The sequence below is a fragment of the Dermacentor andersoni genome, chromosome 1 (assembly GCF_023375885.2).
Source record: "Dermacentor andersoni chromosome 1, qqDerAnde1_hic_scaffold, whole genome shotgun sequence".
NCBI classification, from domain to species: domain Eukaryota; kingdom Metazoa; phylum Arthropoda; class Arachnida; order Ixodida; family Ixodidae; genus Dermacentor; species Dermacentor andersoni.
Genome location: NC_092814.1, coordinates 362,806,772 through 362,826,627, shown reverse-complemented (window position 1 = coordinate 362,826,627; position 19,856 = coordinate 362,806,772). Strand labels below are relative to the sequence as shown.

At 45.6% G+C, this 19,856-nt stretch overlaps 1 protein-coding gene across 1 annotated transcript in view; it reads right to left on the bottom strand.

Annotated features, from left to right (window-relative positions):
- The window catches only part of LOC126516495 (valine--tRNA ligase, mitochondrial-like), a 169,552-nt gene that overhangs the window by 26,853 nt on the left and 122,843 nt on the right, over window positions 1-19,856 (bottom strand). Inside the window, exons 19-20 of the mRNA XM_050166625.3 lie at window positions 12,612-12,748; window positions 3,253-3,408 (exon numbers count right to left, since the gene is read on the bottom strand). Coding sequence (XP_050022582.2) covers window positions 3,253-3,408; window positions 12,612-12,748 — 293 coding nt within the window. The remainder of the gene's footprint in view (window positions 1-3,252; window positions 3,409-12,611; window positions 12,749-19,856) is intronic.

Below are 19,856 nucleotides of genomic sequence, written 5' to 3'. Positions count from 1 at the left end.
TCTTTGCACAAGTGGCAGATTACCTCTAAAGCAGGGTGTGCGGTTATGTATGCACTCAGCCGCGCTTAAGCCATTCGCAGCCACATCCAAAACACACGCCAACTTACACCCCACTCCACCCACACCCTCGCACACCCTAGAGCGGGTTACTGCTAGCTCGCTCCCCTCCCTATCTTTCCTTTTGCTCGTGCGGGAAGGCACACTCGTGAAACCACCATCTTTCTTGACTCACCCTCGCACACTTTCATTCGCACCTGAAGCAGCACACAGTGCACAGGGCGTGACAGGATCTTATCACACTTGGACGTTATACGGAACATGATGCGGCTCCCCCTCAGCGATCACTCTTGTCACGTGGCGCACAATTTGAGAGGTGCCCGGTTGCAAGCAGCCACTTGTAATTCAATCATTTGAACATCTGCATTCGCGGAAGTTTTTATTTATTGTCTCGGCATTCCTTTGCGGCGGCAGTGAAATTTCGTTATATTGAAATCGCATCAAACACACTTCGTTATATTGAGGTTCTAAACACATGGTTTTCTATGAATTAGAGGTCATGAAAAGTTAAATACTTCGTTATATCAAGAATTTCATTATAATGAAGTTTGTTATATTGACGTTTAACAGTATTTCTACCATTCTATGGTTCTTTTTATTGCACAAATAACATGTGCTTAGTATTCATGTACGTTTTGTAAATTTTTTCTTTGATTTATACTATGCCAACTATGCTACTGATTTGTTTTTTTTTATTTTTCTTGCAATTTTTCTTAGCTATGAATATTTTTAAAGTGTCTATTAGGTTGTTTTAGGAAAGGTGCTGTTTGCTACACATGCTGTTGACTGTAAAGAATGGTCAAAAGCGTGGCAGTTTGGGCAAGTTGGTATGTCACGACTGTTTTAGGCTTGTAGCGCAGCTCAGAAAGAGCAAAAAAGGAAGGAGGTAGGGGTAATCAAAGGGAACGGAAAATAGAGTGAGATTACCCCTACTTCCTTCCTTTTTTGCTCTTTCTGAGCTGCGCTACAAGCCTAAAGCTGTAAAGAAAGGGCAGGACCTTCGTCAACTTGTCTCAGCTTTTTTGTCCTATCTCCGCTTTTCCCATTCAAAAGAAAATAAAGGTGATTGATTGAACTTCCTCTGTGTAATGACGGTGGTCAGCTGCTTATCGACCCACATTATATGGTCACTTGTGAAGTGAAATAGGGTACTGAGAGCCGTGGAAGTTTAATATGAATATAGCTGCACATTTCCCTGCATGATGATGATGGTGATGATGTGTGGTGTTTTATGGTGTAAGGGCCAGGTTTGGCCAAAGAGCGCCATGACAAGTGGTAATGTTGACAATGTATTATGGATGGCGTGCACAATGAATTCCTCATGGTAGATGTTACATGGCTGCAAAAGGGCCTAAAACCTGTAGCTGTAAGTGGCATAGAATATATAGTTGCTAAAATAATGACGGTGACTAGGCAGTTATGTGGGCTATGGCAATGGGCTTTCGTTAAAACAGTATGCAATAAAACATAACACTGACACCAGAGTTTCAAGAGAGCCCTTGAATGCAGGGCTGTTAGTCATGTGCTAAAAATTGCCTGGCCAAATGATTTTCAGGGTGTCGGTTTCGGCTAACAAATCTAAGACTATTTGCAGTTTAAAAAATGGTTCGTCACTAAGAAAAAATGCAGGATGGAGAGGTATATTATCCTGATATGCAGAAGGGAAATACTTTTTCCTCTCTGTTTCTATTGCAGGGCACTGGATAAGAACATGGAGGACTGTCAGGCTATCGCCGCACCTACTACAAGTAGGAGGATCCCCGCCAGTCAAGAGGTAGGAGTGAGTACTGTAAGTGTGTCCTATTCTTAATCGGTAAAGAAGTACTTCCTTGTACCGAGCTCTTTTGTCACTTATCCGATTCCGCAATTTTGGTTTTATAATGTGTAACTTATTCAATGTTTGTGTATCCCACTCTGCTTGCCAATGATTCCTCAATTTACGGCACAGAAAGGGCTTTAGGTCTGTGGCAGGAATGGGGATATTTCCATCTGTGCCGCTAAAACTCACTGACGTAGCATTTTCGTCAGCAGCTACGTTGCCTTTTATACCTTTATGGCCAGGTACCCAGCATAGGATAATCGCTTGGTTGCACATATATGCGGAGCATAACAAGCTATGCAGCTCATTAAAAACCGAATTCTTATGCTTTCGTAAGCTAATTAGGGCTCTCACTACACTTAATGAGTCTGTGAAGACAATAGCCTTAGCGATATTTGTGAGCCGTATGTGTTGAATAGCCTTAAGAATAGCGTATGCTTCCGCTGTAAAGATACTGGTGTGTGGTTTTTAGTGGTCCAGATGTTGAAAGTGAGGGTCCCACAGCTGCGTAAGCAACACCAGCTGGAGACTTCGAAGCATCTGTGTAAAATTCATCACATGAGTACTTCTCCTTGAGTTCCAGAAAATGCGAATATATGTGTGCCTCCGGGGCTCGTTTCGATATTTCTAAGAAAGAGATGTCACATTGGATAGTCTGCCACTCCCAAGGCGGTGGAAGCCGTGTAGGAACCATTAGGACATCGTGTAAATGAGGGACCCCTGTTTTTTCTGAGAGTGCTTCCAACCAGAGGGACAGAGGAGGCCTAGTGGCTGAGCGGTTACGAAACAGCCTAGCAGTGGACAAGTCGCATATAGTAGAATGACAAGGATGTTTGACATCTGAGTTAACTTTTAGGGCGTAGGAGAAAGTTAAATATGTCCTTTGGTAGTGCAATGACCATTCGTTTGATTCGACGTAGAGGCTTTGCACAGGGCTAATCCTAAAGGCGCCTGTAGCAAGGCGGATATCTAAGTGGTGAATTTCCCTGCATATTGACACTTCTTGCATTCTATAACCTACATTTGCATGCATGGAATATCATAGTTCCTTTTGCTTTGACCTCTGCAACATGCAGAGAATTGATCTAGAGCAAAAATAGTGGCCTTAAAGTGTTACAGGGCCCCTTTAAAATATGTCAGCAGAGGGGTGACCATGTGAAAAGCACACATCTCCTTTGAGATAAGACTGATCTCAGTTCAAAGAAATGTGAAATGCTCCTGCTATAGGAGCCCCACCACCAAACGCCTCATGTTACTCCTTGTCTTACATGTATCATGCTTGAACTCTTATGTTCCTCATGCCTGCAGCAGTGCACACACACGCACTGCATTAGAGGAAGAGACATGCCCACACGAGGCTATAGCCCGGACCTCACCAGATACACATCGCAGAGCTGCTGAACAACAAAGGTCTGGATGGCAGCAGCGAAGTGATGCAGTGTCCCGGTAGACAGAGAGTCATTACAGGTGCCGACGAAACGTGAAAGGCAGCTCAGGAGCCAACGATCCGTCACGCTCAGTTGAGACTGCATCTGAAATGGCAGAGTTTGCTTAAGACAATCCTGAATGGGTACTTAACACATCCTCCAAGATTCGATTCAAGGTTTGAGGCTGTGGCAAATGATTTGTGGCTATGAACACAACAACGAAGAGACAGAGAAAACATGGTATACAATACCGCAGTTGTACTGGTCACTTCTATTCCCAAAGTCCTGCCTGCGCATTGCCTTCCTTTGTAACCACACCCTCTTATTGAACAAAAAAAGAACAAAAAGAGAAAGCTTTTTCTTTTTTTTTTTTTAACAGATACCATAACTGTAGCAATATAAAGTGACCATAAATGTAATGTAAAGGGCCAATTTTGACAGCCCAATAAGAACAAAACTGGCTCATGAAGAAGAAGTTGCCTAGTTCCAAAACATGCACAGCAAGTCATTTTTTAAAGCAATATTCATTGTGCTGGCCTACTGCAACTGTCAAGGCCAACTGCAACTAAATTAGGAACCATGTAAGGTAAGAAGCCTAGTTTCAGATAGTGAATCCAGAAGTAAATCAAATACAATCAAATACCAAATATTTTTCTAATAGTTTTCAAATAATGAACAGCCTCTTTTCACAATTAACAATAAACAATGTTCACATCCTAGCATTCACAACATTAGCAAGTTTCTGTCATTACTCAGTAAATAATGAAGCATGCTTTATTAAAAGCACAAATGGAGCATTTGAAACAACTAAGCAGTTTGTTTACATACTCATGATACTTTGGAGTGTGTGTGTATATGCATACTATTGCATAAAGTTTAGAAAGGTGGTCTTGTGAACCCATGGGCTTCTGTATATGCCTTCTGGACAAACTAGAAGACGTGCAGCTGCAGTGATGGCAAAGTGAAAAATGCACCACTTCTTCAGTTGGAATTACAATAGACGTTTCTATTTTCCATATTCTACAACATTCTCTATTTTTTATTCCTTGCATTAAATAATGGTCCTTGGCCTAGAAACCCCAGATAAAATGCTGGCAAGCCTTAGACCATCCTAAATACTATGGTAGCTTTTCTATGAACCAGTTTCTGTTTTGTTTTCCAGGAGACAACTGTGTTGTGACATCATGATTGATGCAAGAGGTGGTCACGTGGGAGCAGGACATAGCGGTGTTTTGGCACTCGCTTAGGCTTGCTCGGTCGTCTGCTATGCTGCTACATGTTCCGAGGCCTGATGAAGCAGCACAGCAGATGATTGAGTGAGACAGAACCTTCCTTATTGGTTTGCTTATAGCCCCCTACACAAGCAATAAAGCTAGAAGAGTGCAGAGAAAAAGAAATAGAGCCAGCCTCTCATTTGCTCATCCAAAGAAATGCCCCACAGATTGTGCAGGCACCACAAGATTTTAATTTCCTGTCAGCTGGAAGATTGCTGCCCAGTCATTGCATCAGTGCCTGCATCACTGCCATTGTCGTTGTCACAAGAAGGCTACAGAACAAGTTGCCGTCCATAGTTATGCATACATATAGTTCCACACGGGTTGGTGATGACAGGCCGCTTATATTACGAAAGCCTAAGCAGAAGGTGTGGGTTTAGCTCCCATATGTGGCAAGTTGTCTTTTCATTCCCTTTCATTTCATTTTATTTTTCTGGTGAATTCTACATTTAAATTAGAAAGCAGTTATTTTCCCTTCTACTTTACCTGGCTTCATAAACAAGTGCCTTGGGAGGCACGTGTTTCGTGTGCCCCCATCTGTCTACGTCCCTGGTTCATACACACACACATTCATGCAGTTCGGAGCTCTCCGCCCCCATGTGAGTTGAAATGCACAGACAAATTTGGTATGCAAGGTCATCCGCAAACCTGAATACCACTTCAACAGCTGTCACTCTATACCCGTACAGGCCATTAGGCCTAATCGGCACTGCTTCATCAGGCATCGGTAACTAAAGTTATGGTTTGGATGGTGTCCCCCACATGAGTTTACCATGGCTCTCCCAATTTCAGAATGTTCAAAGGGTTGAAAATAATGCTGAACACAACAAAGAAGAGGCCCCTTTAAGCAGGAGATACACGGTTTGATTCAACATCTGATACGAAGTACGACGTGCCAGAACCATGACATTTTGCCATGTGACAAACTGGGCAAGTTTCCACCGTCTGACCCGTCCGACAACCTCACCCGACGTTTGGCAACAGCCAGTAACAACGCAGCTGATGTGTGACATTCTCTGACCTTCCCTCCACAGAGGCGGCGCCGGCAGCCGGTTTCTCACTGCTTTCTTTTTTCTTGCAAGCCACAACTTGTTTGCGACACAAAATAGTTACGAATTCAGTAAAAATATCTTAAACATATGCCTGTTTTGCACAACAACACCTAGTATGCTAGTACTAAGCTGCTGGCGAAATTGGGAGCAACAATGCTAGGGCATTTCGCAGGCAGACAGCACACACTGACCATTTGAGCGAGGCTGCTCGCTTGGCTTGCACATTTGCCCTTCGCATCAATGGCCTCAAGTAAACCAATTGTACTTAATTACGGAAAGTGTAAGTGTAACATGTTAATCGTATTGGAAAAGTACCGTATTTACTCGCATAATGATCGCACTTTTTTGTAAAAAAAAATTGACGAAAATTCAGGGGTGCGATCATTATGCATGTTAAATATCCCGTGAAAAGAAAATTTTTCTTTTCATCCCACATTTACTGTGGGATGACAACAGGTCAACAAACAGGCGGCTGCTGCTGTAACAGTGCGGGACACCAAAACAAAAATGGCGGCGGCGGAGCAAGCCGAGCACACCGAACGCGATCTTTCTTCTTCTCGTGAGTACATTACGCACATTGAAACAGTTTCTTCCATATCAGTAATGAATAATATTGTTAATATCGGCAAGCTTGCGACAATAACATAGCCATGTCCACTTTGAGGGGACAGAAACAGAGATGGGCGGGCTTAGCGCCAGTGACAACTCCTGCGTTTGTCTTCACTGCTATCCTAATACAGCATGTTTCCGCTATAACCGAATACCTCGGCTGTGTTACAAGTGTCAGCGTATGAATAACGCTAACGTATCAGTGTAAACATGACCACTATCATTGCTGCTCGTGATTTGTTGCGTGCCCACGAGTGCAGACGAGAAGAATCGAAAGGCGCCTTTTTTGTTGTTGACCAAAACCATTATGAAGCCTACAAATAATAAAGCCAAGGCAAGTTTGGTTGTAGCTCTTTTTTCCTCACAGAAGTACGGAAAGTGATGAAAGGAGTGAAATGGGGCATCTGCTTAAGAATGTTTGGCGCGTGCAGACTGCTTGGTATGTCTTCAAGAGTCATTCGCGTAGCAATTGACAGCATCTGACAGATGGTAAGTGCAATCATCATTAGCTAGACTTGGCACACGACATGGATGTGACAAGTTCGGGGTGCGATTACACGGGAAAGAAGAAAAGTTGAATTTTTACGACAAAATTCAGGGGTGCGATCATTATGCGAGTGTGATCATTATGCGAATAAATAAAGTAAGCGCTCTTCGATGAGTTCAGGCTGGATAACAAGCTTTGTCAGCCACAGCGTCCGCCGAGCTAGGCCTACCGGACCTGGTGCTAGCTGTCAGCGGAGTCGTCAGTGAACAATGTGCTGCTGTGAAGTATTTTATTGCTGGCACAGGCACAATTTTATTGGCAGTGCTCACATAAAACAAAGCAGCATTGCGCAAAGTTGTTTGTCCTGCAGTTCTCGACGAGGATATGAACTCTTGCAAGCGCACAATTTGAGGCGCTGGATCTGGGTGGCGCTTACGTGCTGCTCACTCATTCGGATGTACATCCTAGAATTCTTGGATTTTACATGCGAAAACTAGAATTTAATTATGAAGCACACTGTAGTGGGGGACTCCGGATTCATTTTGGCCACCTGAGGATCTTTCACGTGCCCCCAATGCATGGGACATCGGCATTTTTTACTTTTCACCTTCATCGAAATGCGGCCACTACGGCCAGGATTTGATTCTGCGACCTCATGCTTAGCAGCGCAACACCATAGCCACTAAGCCACCCCAGCGGGTTCGAATACAGATCCGAACCTGTGTGTCCTGAATCGCCGTATACCGCATGCTAGAGCATGCAGCACTGCATGTTGAATCAGCACCGAATCGTATGCGTTTCCAGCTTTACTGTTGACGCGACCACAGTTGACCTGCACAGTACCAAAGATGGTCATACACAAAGCGTTGAACAAGTCACGTGATGCACAATGTAAGCTTTTGTCTGTCGTGCAGATTGACCTTAATAAACAGATGAGAACCTGAAAAACACAACTACCCTTAACAACCATGCAAACATATTAGGGGTAAGCATACTATGACGGCTTGCAGATTGTTACCACATCAGCCAGCGCGAAAGTTTTGTCATGGCCACACTGCCGAGGCCATTAGGCATAATCAGCGCTGCTTCATCGGGCGTCGGCGACTAAAGTTACAGTTAGGTGCCACATCGGCGCAGATCTATTTGAAGGAGCCATGCGTCACTCAGAAAGCTGACCAACTGCCTTGAAAATGAAAGCAAGTGCACGAGATGGCAACAAAGTTGTTCACAGTCGCCATCTTTGCAACACACTGTACCGGGGCCTCTCATTCCCGACGCCATTCATAGATGCACTTCGCCCTCTTTTTATTTTGTAGTTTTGAACAACCTGTCACAAGACTGCCTTTGGATTTACACGGCAGGCACGAAAGTGTCGTGACACCATAGCATGAATTTGCACGGCTGGCAGATGAACAAAGATAAGTGCCATTGACGGCACTTCTCTTAGATCATTGATTGAACTTGCCGTGGCCCTCCAGATTTCAGAATCTTTGACAGGTGGCAAATCCCGCTAAACTTGACAATGAAATAGAGTGGCCAGCGACTGATCTTTACTGTCGGCGCCAGCTACGCGCAGAACGGTGATCCAAGCCACATGATGCATGGTCCTTTCGTCTGTTGCGCAGATTAGCCTTCCAATAACCTACCTGCTGTAATGTTGGGATAGCCCTCCTGTATTTTGGTGAAAAACTGGAAAACAAAACTTTCTATGCAAAAAAGAACAAATTCCCACAAAACACAGATCCACTATTAAGCTGAGAACCTCAATGCTATTCAGTACTACAGAACGTCACTAATTCATCAGTATCAGAGGAAGAAAGCACTTGATTCTATTCAACAGATGTTACATTGATCAAAAAAAGTATTTTCCAGACTTTCGTGTACTAGAACTGAGCTGCAATAAGTGCTGGCCTACTAATTTGGTGTTTCCTTTAATAAGAATAGATCGTACTGTATATCTTGATTTCTGTATGTCTAAGTTACAGGTTTTACATTCTTGTTACGCAATGCTAGGAGACTCCCGAGCATGTGCAGCACCATAATGCCTTGCCCAAAATTTGATAGCACTAAATTTTGTGGAAAATTTTCTGATATTCGATATTTGATTTGATATTTAGCTTTTTTTTTCTTGATTCGATTCGGTATTTGGTTTGAAATCTACTACTCAGTATTCGTGCACCCCTGCTATTTAGTATGTTCACAGACCCCTAGGTTTACATGAGGAGTGGACACAATTATTCGTAGATGTTTTCAATGACTTATTCAAATTGGGCAAGGATGGAGTGGTGCACAGCATTGCTGTGACGACCATTCCAATCTGTTGAAGTCCACACAAAGGATGATGAGTGGTGCATAGAAGAAGACACTGAAGGAGGGTATGCTGGTTTAAGATTGTGGAAGCGACTTGAAGGATGATGGTCTAGTGTTATAACAGGGGTTCAAGGTGCTGTGTGATAAAATTTATGTGAGAAAGGCAAAGGTGAGCTACTTAGAGGCACTATGAAAGAGTGAGAAGATTAGTACATGATTTTATGGTGGTAATGCTTGAATGATAGGAAAATCCGAGGACACCTAAGCGCTTCTTATGAGTTGTGAATGCGAAAGCATTAAAGGGAAGCTGAAGAGTCTGTCGAATTCAATTAGACGCTCATATACGGATGCAGGAACCTTATAAACCATGCACGTAAAATTTAGGGTGGTATTTTTCACTTAGGAAAGACGTTATCGCCGGTTAAAATTGCGCTGTCGCTCCGCCCCTCGTCGAGCGCCGGGCACTGCTGCTGACGCTGACAATGCGAGCGGAGACCGGAAACCACTGCATAGTGACGTCAGCACTGGTGTTCCGCTCCTTCGCAGTCTCCACGACCGTGCCTGACCGCGCTTGTCTCTACGTGCGTGCCGTCATAGTCTGCCTCACTCGAGCCTGCATTCCTTTGTTCGTGTCTATGTAGAGTGGTAGTTGACGTGCACAGCATCAATTGAAGTGGTGGGCCGATCATGCCGGCGTTCTGTGCAGCCTAAGGTTGCACAAACACCAGCGGCCGCAACAATGTTCCATTACTCCCAGCAAGACAAGAAGCTTGCAGCTAAGTGGGAGGTTGCTGTGAATCGAAAGAATTTCAAGCGCTCAAAACAACAGTGCTGTGCTCTAACCACTTCCGGGACGACGATTATTACCAGAGTTTATCAATAATGCGTGAATGAGTGAGAGTACGACCTTCTGCTAGCAGGCTTTCTAAATGCAGTGTGAAAAGGTCGGGGCAACGAACGCACAAAGGCGAGACGGGTGCGGGCGGCCGGATGGTAACTTGTCTACGAAGACCTTATGAATACACAAGCTTGTCCAAACCTGGATTTTGATTTATTGCTAGCTCTTTCGTGTTAGCACGCTGAACGGAAGGTACATGTTCATCTCCCACCCTTGACGCAGGTTTTGTCGCAAACCGCAGTTAATTTTCTATTCGCACGTGTGTTGTGAAACAGCCAACATGCAGCTACCATAATGCAGCGCAAGTGTAAAGTTTTCATGTGTATGAAAGCCGGCGTACGCCAGGACGATGCACTCCTCCTTGCGCACAGAGAGAAACCAGCTGTCTCACGTAGCCGACGGCATTCGCCGCCTTTACGGCTCCAGTTACGAGTAGCATGCGGATGGCACACTGATGAAGGCCACTACACGCGCTACAAGAGTCGGAAAACTTTTCCCGCATGTAAACCGTCTGTGTAGATTGCCGACAGCTTTGGGGCAGCGCACAAATGCCGACGATCACATCCCACCTTACGTTCCACGAGGAGGCATGCAGGAACATAACAGCACAGTTGTTTGCCCGGAAACCAACTCACTGGATTGCTGAATACAGCTTTGCAAAAAACATACTCACCAAAGAACTTTTCTAGCACAAGGAGATGCTAACACTTCGCTTTCGTTCGCGTCAAAAGTACTGCTTGATACCAGCATATTTTGCTTCTTGGAGAGGCCGGCTACGTATACATGTAGGGAGCAACGCTGAACTCCTCAGACAAACGCAAGCTCTCGAAATTCACCATTACCGTCTCATCAAACCACAGCGCCAAACCACCTTGCACTGTGCTTCATGTGTGGCGGCAGCGGCCGGTCTGGACAAACACTTATGTTGACGTCATGAGGCTCCCGACCAATCACAGGCAAAAACGAGGCGCGCGAGCTGCCCGAGTCTGCTGCTGCACTTTTCATCGAAATAAAATCTGTTTGCGCTTTCTTTCACTCAATTTCGATGAGATATTCGAATTCGGGCGGTTGAAAACCATTACGTACACCTATTCACTAATTTTTTCAAGAAAACTCTTCAGCTTCCCTTTAACGTACAGCTGAACGCTGCTCAGGTGTCCTTCAAGTTATGAGCTTCTTACGAGCAAGCGAGCGCACTGAGACGCTTGGCACATTTTGATTTGGCCTTACCGAGGCACAGTTAGAATACAGGTGAGAGCTTGCACAGACAAGGAACATGCGGATAACACATGATTCCAAGAGTGAGAGTGAGGGAGATGACCTCTACCCTCACACAACACCTGGCATGCTACTGAAGCAGCAGGTGTTCCCTTTCGCCCTATCTGCTCCGTCGAGGTGCGCTCGTGCCATGGCGTCGCAGCCAATGAGAACTCCATCGAGGTGAGCTCGTGATGTGATGCCACCTCCTCCCCATTGGCTGTGCCGTCACATGCCTAATGATGCACGTACTAGGCCACACGTGTAGTCAGCCAGATGGCTGCGACATGACGTGTGCAATGATGCATGCACTAGCCACACCTTTAGTCAGCCAGAAGCCTGGAGCTGCCATAGTGCCAGGGAAGCATGCTCGTCTCGCACCCCACAGACCCAGGTTCGATTCCCACCCATATTGAAATGTACAAAATTTTCTTCTCAAAGACATTAATTTACTTTGTTAACAGGAACCTCCATGAGAAATTTGATGCCAGTCCGAGCATTTTTTGACATGTTTTACTCTTTACACAGTTGGCCATTTTTGGTACTGCTTTTCGGTCATGCCAACTACGATGGATTTTCGCTCAATGGAGCGGGGCATATAATGCTTTTGCATTAATAATCAGAGAACCGAACAGTATGGTTCTGAAGTGATTATAAGGTTTTTACACGGTTAGCTTATGACGGTGACATGATAAGCTAGCGGAAACAGAGCTGTGTCATGTGTTTTTGGCATTCAATGAGTATGCATGTGTCGCAAGACGAATTGGCGATGTGGTTAGTCAAGGTAGGAACTACCATCCCGTCCGCGATTGCTGCGAAGTTGCTAAAGGAATGCAGAAAACTGAACAATGTATGCAGTGCACGGAGAATGATATATTGTAGTTTATGGACTGTGATAAAAAGCTATCTGGAGTGACGACGATAGACATTAAGTGCGAATAAATTTTTTTTTAAATGTAAGAACCAGAAGCATGCTAATTTTTGTATGAAATCGGGTGTGTGTTAGATTTGGGTTATTTTCTTACTTTCAACCCATAAAAACTGAGTACACATTAGATTTGGATTGGGAGGGGGGGATACACTTCCAGTTTTAATACACACCCTGTTCAAGGTGCACTCATTTCCAGAGTTAATTTCAAGGATTATTATAAGCAGCATGCACAAACCAAAACATAAAAACAAGACTGCGAGATCAGGCATACTTACAAGGACACCTGCTGCATCTGTCTGGTGTTCCTTTGGTCTCTCATATCATTTGCACTGTTTCTTTTGAAGGACACACGACACTAACTAAAATCTTGTCATTTTTTAAATTTGGGACATTTTGGCGCATATTAGCTCTTCAAAGACAGTGAGCAGCGTGCCAAGCAATAAATCTCTTATGACCTGCGAAATATACCAGGACTGGCTCTCTCACGTACCTGAGACAGGGGAATAAACTGTGGAGAGTTGCCAAGCTTCTCAGCTGCTGACAGGAAGAAACGCGTCGCTTGCCAGAACTTGTTGCAGAAGTGAAGCCAGTAGACGGCATCCTTCATTTGAAAGTTGACGTTGGTTGCTGCATGCATCAAGACAACCAGTTTCACTATCTTACACACACGAGTCAAAAGCTTAGCTAGTTCTCTAAAACAAGGGTCACAGGAGTAGGTGCTACTGTCTGAGTGCCACTGTCACTGGACACTGTCAGCACTCCATTTTTCATTATGCTAATAAGTGTCAGTTGGAACATAACGCATATGTGCCATGACTTCGAAGGTTACTTCTCGAAATTGGTGCCAAGCAAGGAATGTCTGCTAAACTACTACTCGGCTTCAATTCTACAGTCGGGATATGTTCTATAATGTGATTACTACCAATTTAACTAAATTTCGTTACTTAGCTAATACACATATCACTCTGCAACTTGACCTGCTCCCGCCGTGGTTGCTCAGTGGCTATGGTGTTGGGCTGCTGAGCACGAGGTCGCGGGATCAAATCCCGGCCACGGCGGCCGCATTTCGATGGGGCGAAATGCGAAAACACCCGTGTACTTAGATTTAGGTGCGCGTTAAAGAATCCCAGGTGGTCAAAATTTCCGGAGTCCTCCGCTACGGCGTGCCTCATAATCAGAAAGTGGTTTTGGCACGTAAAGCCCCATAATTTAAAAAAAAAAAAAAGTTGCCCTGCAAGTAGTGGCTGCCCCTTCAAGTCATCCAGCTGATGCAATAGAATTTCAATCAGTACATTTCTGTTAATGTGTGACCTTGAAGGGACCAATGGAATTGATCAAATTATCTGGCGGATCAAACAAAAAGAAACTGCCAAAAAACACTGAGACTCGCTGCTGATTTATCTGACAAAATAATCATACATTGTTAATTGCTATTTCCACTTGAAACGTACTTGAAAAAGCATGTTGCAAAAGGCGCTGATGTGCTTAAAAGCATCCTCGGCACCGGCCTCAACATCCACTGTGCTCAGACACACGATAGCGTTATCCGTGCAGTTATCACGGCGGTCATCATCGCTATCGTCATGGGTGCTGATCGTGCCACCGGTCATGGAACACAATATGTGACTGGTTGTCAAAGGACTGAAAACTGCCAATTCATGGTTGGCATTTATGAAGACCTCAAAGAAAATTCTCCCAAGAGCCCAGCGAAAATCAGCGGGAGACAGTGCGTTCACAGTGTCTCTGCTGTGAGTAAAAATGGCGTTAGTGTCCAACCGAAACGAAGTAGAGCATTCTGCATAGCCAATTCCATAGTCATCAGTGGAATCATATGTGAATGACAGCAACACCAGAATGCTTCATGCCTATTTCTACCTTTAAAGTCTTAATTCTTGCGACTACTGTCGCACATAACACCGCGTTCACCGCATTCCTTCATAACTGCAATTCTTGCGACCACCGTCGCACATAACACCGCGTTCACCATCCAGGATCGCGTTGACAGCCATCATAGTTTTGTCCACAGCAGCTGCAGCAAACAGTAGTTTTGTTTTGAATCGGTGTGCATGTCAGCTGCATGCCTTCAGAACTGCAAGATCACCGTCCATGATCACGTCAATAGTCAAATCTGATCAGCGCTTGACCTGCTGATCAGATTTCGCCAAACGCTGACTGTGTTTGCCGCTATCATGCTTTGAGAGTAGCCCATTTTTCTGGGCACAGGTTTGCCCAATAAAGAGTGTTTTGCCATTCACAGTTTTGCTACTGTGTTCTTGACCGTCACAACCACGTGACACCTGGTTGAGGTGCTAGTGCGTTCATGTACTGAACGCCCCCTCAAAGCCGCGATCCAAGCCCAAAATGCGAGGACAACACCAACATCGCCAAGGACCAGCGAGCTAGCCGTAGGCAGCAAGGACTGCTGCCGGAATATGGACCTCTTCCTGAGAAGACCAGAGGGATCAAGCACAAATCAGCAACCCCAATGGCTGCCCCAGCGACCCCCATTCTACTGCAACAACCTCGGGACCCACCAACCTTCCATAGATCATCGACTGAAGATCCAGAAACCTGCCTGGAGACTTACAAAAGAATCGTCACATTCGACAGCTGGAACTCCGACAAGCTGCAGCGTGTATACTTCGCCTTAGAAGACACCGCCAGAACGTGATTGGAGAACCGAGAAACGCCCTGACAACATGGGACCTGTTCCGCATTGGCTTCTTGCAGACCTTTACGAGTGTTGTGCACAAGGAAAAGGCTGAAGCTCTGCTAGAAGCCCGAGTGCAACTTTCCGACGAGAGCATCACGATCTTTACAGAGGCTCGCCTTTTAAGACACGCCGACCCCTACATGCCAGAAGAGAAAAAAGTTTGCTTCTTGATGAAAGGTGTCAAGCAAGAGCTCTTCGCTGGATTAATGCGCAACCCGCCCAAGACAGTTGCTGAATTTGCTTCCGAAGCTGCAACCATCGAGGAAACACTCGAAATTAGGAACAGGCAGTTCAGCCGACGCATGTTCCCAATGAACTACACCGAAGTTCAGCCAGTGGGCGCCAAGGACCTGTGCGAGACCATCAGAGTGGTCATGCGAGAGGAGCTTTAGATGATGTTCCCAAGATCGCAGACTCAAGAAGCATCCATTGCTGACGTCGTCCGAGAGGAGATTCAGCAGTCACTTGGAGTGCCTGAATCACCGCGGCCTCAGCCGGAAGCGATGATTTATGCCGCCGGTGCCCACCGCCAGAGTGCCTGCGGCATGCCTGCGCCAGGGCCCCTTGACGCCACTACCTGTCGGCCAGCGAAGCACACCGAGGAAGACAAACATTTGGCACACCCTCGACCACCGCCCACTCTGCTACCATTGCGGAGAAGCTGGCCATGTGTACTGCCGATGCCCATACCGTGACTTGGAACTCCGAGGGTTCGCCATCAACGTGCCATGTCCACAGCTTGTGGAGCGCCCTCGTGACATCGCTGGCTACCTCGCCGCCACTCAGTGGAGTTCTCGACGAACGTCCCGTTCATCGTCACCAGGCCGCTATCTGTCGCCGCAACGCCAACAATACACTGGCCCAGCCTGGGGCCAGTATGAGAGCCCATATCCAGAAAACTAAAAGCAGCAACCAATTAGTCGCTATTCGTCGGACTGACGAAGATACTCCTCTGCTGCCGAAAACGTCGAAAAGTCTATTTTAACGATATATCAACGAGATGTCGCAATCCCGACAAAGCCTAGAAACAAAGAATACGCCAACAAAAAAAGACGATGTTCCAGCCACACGTCGACACGAAGCAGCCGTGATACGACGCCAAGACCTCACTGCAACGCAAGGGAAAGAACCCCCGACCTCGATTTGCTTCTCGATGGCCATGCAGCCTTAGTGGACATAGGAGCCGACTACTCCGTGGTGAGTGGACCCCTTGCCGCCCAGTTGAATAAAATTAAAACTGTATGAGAAGGCCCTTAAATCCAGACAGCTGGAGGACACCTTATAACACCGACTGGAATCTGTACGGCCAGAATTGCCGTTAATGACCACACCTACCCAACACCTCCCCCAGATGTCATGTGGTAGTGACAGTCAAGAATATTGTAGCAAAACTGTGAATGGCAAAGCACTCTTTATTAGGTGAACCTGTGCCCAGAAAAACAGGCTACTCTCAAAGCACGATAGTGGCGAACACGGTCGGCGATCGGCGAAATCTGATCAGCAGGTCAAGTGCGTAGGCTTTTATACATCAGTCACCAAAGGTTCCAGAGTAATCGCAAGTGCCCGCGTGTCTTCCAGAAGTTCTACACCATTCGCGTTGCGCATACATGAAATCAGATTAGACAAGAATCGGCGACGACAGCAGATAGAACCATCGATAGCATTCAAAAACTTTGGATACATGCAGGCACGTCCTACGCTGTGCGATAACGTTTGTTAGGAGGTGAAACGTGGTCACCCGATAAACAAGTATGTGTAAATAGCCACCACGGTTTCATCCACAACAGTTGCAGCAAAAAGTAGTTTGATTTTGAATCATTGCACACATGGGCCGCGTGCCTTCAAAACTGCAAGATCATCGTCCATGATAGGATCGATAGCAGCCGTGGTTTCGCCCGCAGTGGTCGCGGCCAACAGTAGTTTCGTTTTGACTTGGTACGTGTGTTGGTCGCGTGCCTTCGAAACTGCGTATTCGTCATCCATGATCACGTTAATAGCCACCACATTTTCATACACAGTGGCTGTGGCAAACAGTAGTTTCGTTTTGACTCAGGCACGCATCGGCCGCGTGCCTTCAGAATTCCAAGATTGCTGTCCACGATCGCATCGAAGCGGCCGCAGTTTCATCTGCTGCGGTTGCAGCAAACAGTAGTTTCATTGTGACTTGGTGCAAAGCTATCGAGGATGAAAAGCACTGGCTACATTGTGATGGATGGACGATCTGTTGGCGACCAGCTCACTGGTAAAGAAATAATCGAGGTGTGCACGGAACTATTGGAAAACTATTTCTAATAGTTTCTCACTTCACCAACTCCCATGCTTGAGGAGTTACAGCATGTACACGCGTAATGAATGGACTTTTTGTTCCAATATACCGAAGCAAAGTTGGGGGCTGCGTTCCTTATTTGGGGAAAACTTCATGGAGACATTTTCAAAACAGCAAAAAATTGAAAAGTAAGATGGTAATGATTTGGAACACGCATAAGATAACTTATCTTTGCAGTAAAAATACATGTATACCTTTTGCAAACCATAACTATACTCTGTATCGGAACCACCAGATCTGCCATTCAGGTTGCTGGCCGCTTCATCATCATCATCATCATCACCATCATCATCATCCTGGTTACGCCCACTGCAGGGCAAAGGCCTCTCCCATCCTTCTCCAACTACCCCGGTCATGTACTAATTGTGGCCATGTCGTCCCTGCAAACTTCTTAATCTCATCCGCCCACCTAACTTTCTGCCGCCCCCTGCTACGCTTCCCTTCCCTTGGAATCCAGTCTGTAACCCTTAATGACCATCGGTTATCTTCCCTCCTCATTACATGTCCGGCCCATGCCCATTTCTTTTTCTTGATTTCAACTAAGATGTCATTAACTAGCGTTTGTTCCCTCACCCAATCTGCTCTTTTCTTATCCCTTAACGTTACACCTATCATTCTTCTTTCCATAGCTCGTTGCGTCGTCCTCAATTTAAGTAGAACCCTTTTCATAAGCCTCCAGGTTTCTGCCCCGTACGTGAGTACTGGTAAGACACAGCTGTTATACACTTTTCTCTTGAGGGATAATGGCAACCTGCTGTTAATGATCTGAGAATGCCTGCCAAATGCACCCCAGCCCATTCTTATTCTTCTGATTATTTCAGTCTCATGATCCGGATCCGCAGTCACTACCTATCCTAAGTAGATGTATTCCCTTACCACTTCCAGTGCCTCACTACCTATTGTAAACTGCTGTTCCCTTCCGAGACTGTTAAACATTGCTTTAGTTTTCTGCAGATTAATTTTTAGACCCACCCTTCGGCTTTGCCTCTCCAGGTCAGTGAGCATGCATTGTAATTGGTCTCCTGAGTTACTAAGCAAGGCAATATCATCAGTGAATCGCAATTTACTAAGGTATTCTCCATTAACTCTTATCCCCAATTCTTCCCAATCCAGGTCTCTGAATACCTTCTCTAAACATGCTGTGAATAGCATTGGAGAGATCGTATCGCCCTGCCTGACGCCTTTCTTTAATAGGATTTTGTTACTTTCTTTATGGAGAACTACGGTGGCTGTGGAGCCGCTATATATATCTTTCAGTATTTTTACATACGGCTCATCTACACCCTGATTCCATAATGCCTCCATAACTGCTGAGGTTTTGACTGAATCAAACGCTTTCTCGTAATCAATGAAAGCTATATATAAGGGTTGGTTATATTCCGCACATTTCTCTATCACCTGATTGATAGTGTGAATATGGTCTATTGTTGAGTAGCCTTTACGGAATCTTGCCTGGTCCTTTGGTTGACAGAAGCCTAAGGTGTTCCCGATTCTATTTGCGATTACCTTAGTAAATACTTTGTATGCAACGGACAGTAAGCTGATCGGTCTATAATTTTTCAAGTCTTTGGCGTCCCCTTTCTTATGGATTAGGATTATGTTAGCGTTTTTCCAAGATTCCGGTATGCTCAAAGTCATGAGGCATTGCATATACAGGGTGGCCAGTTTTTCTAGAACAATCTGCCCACCATCCTTCAACAAATCTGCTGTTACCTGATCCTCCCCAGCTGCCTTCCCCCTTTGCATAGCTCCCAAGGCTTTCTTTACTTCTTCCGGCGTTACTTGTGGGATTTCAAGTTCCTGTAGACTATTCTCTCTTCCATTATCGTCGTGGGTGCCACTGGTACTGTATAAATCTCTATAGAACTCCTCAGCCACATGAACTATCTCATCCATATCAGTAATGATATTGCCGGCTTTGTCTCTTAACGCATACATCTGATTCTTGCCAATTCCTAGTTTCTTCTTCACTGCTTTTAGGCTTCCTCCGTTCCTGAGTGCATATTCAATTCTATCCATATTATACTTCCTTATGTCAGGTGTCTTACGCTTGTTGATTAACTTCGGAAGTTGTGCCAGTTCTATTCTAGCTGTACGGTTAGAGGCTTTCATACAGACCGCTTCAACCACATTGTAATTCCACCATAGAATAGAAAACGAATGTATCAGCCGCGCGAAGGCGGCGTGGCCTAGGCCAATTGCATGCGACGAAACTCAACATGCGCTCTGAACAGCGATCACTTATCCTGCCCCAGCTCATCCTCACAGCCGCTTCCAGCCTTCTGCCGTTATCGCAAGCATCACGTTGAAGCATGCACCTGTTTTGAATACCATGCTGTGTGCATCCTTTCCCTCGATAGTCCAGCTCATCGGCATGTCAAAGTTTATTGGTGTCTGATCAGCATTTCCATTTTGTGAGCAGATAAACTCTAGATCCCACAGCAGGCATATAACTCCACTTAGTACCCATCACACACATCAAAACCCAATGCAGGCACTACAGCCGACTACACCCAACAATTCGACACTAGACCCGACTCAAGTGCCGGCCGCCCGTTCTTCACTTTAGACTCTGCCGTGTGCCGTGCCCAGCTGCGCATCCCGCGCGCGCTCTCCTATTACGTCAGCGTAAAGTAAGTAAACAGCGTATGTTGCAGAGAGCCAGTTGCGTCTTTTTCTCTCTCGAATCTGTGAGG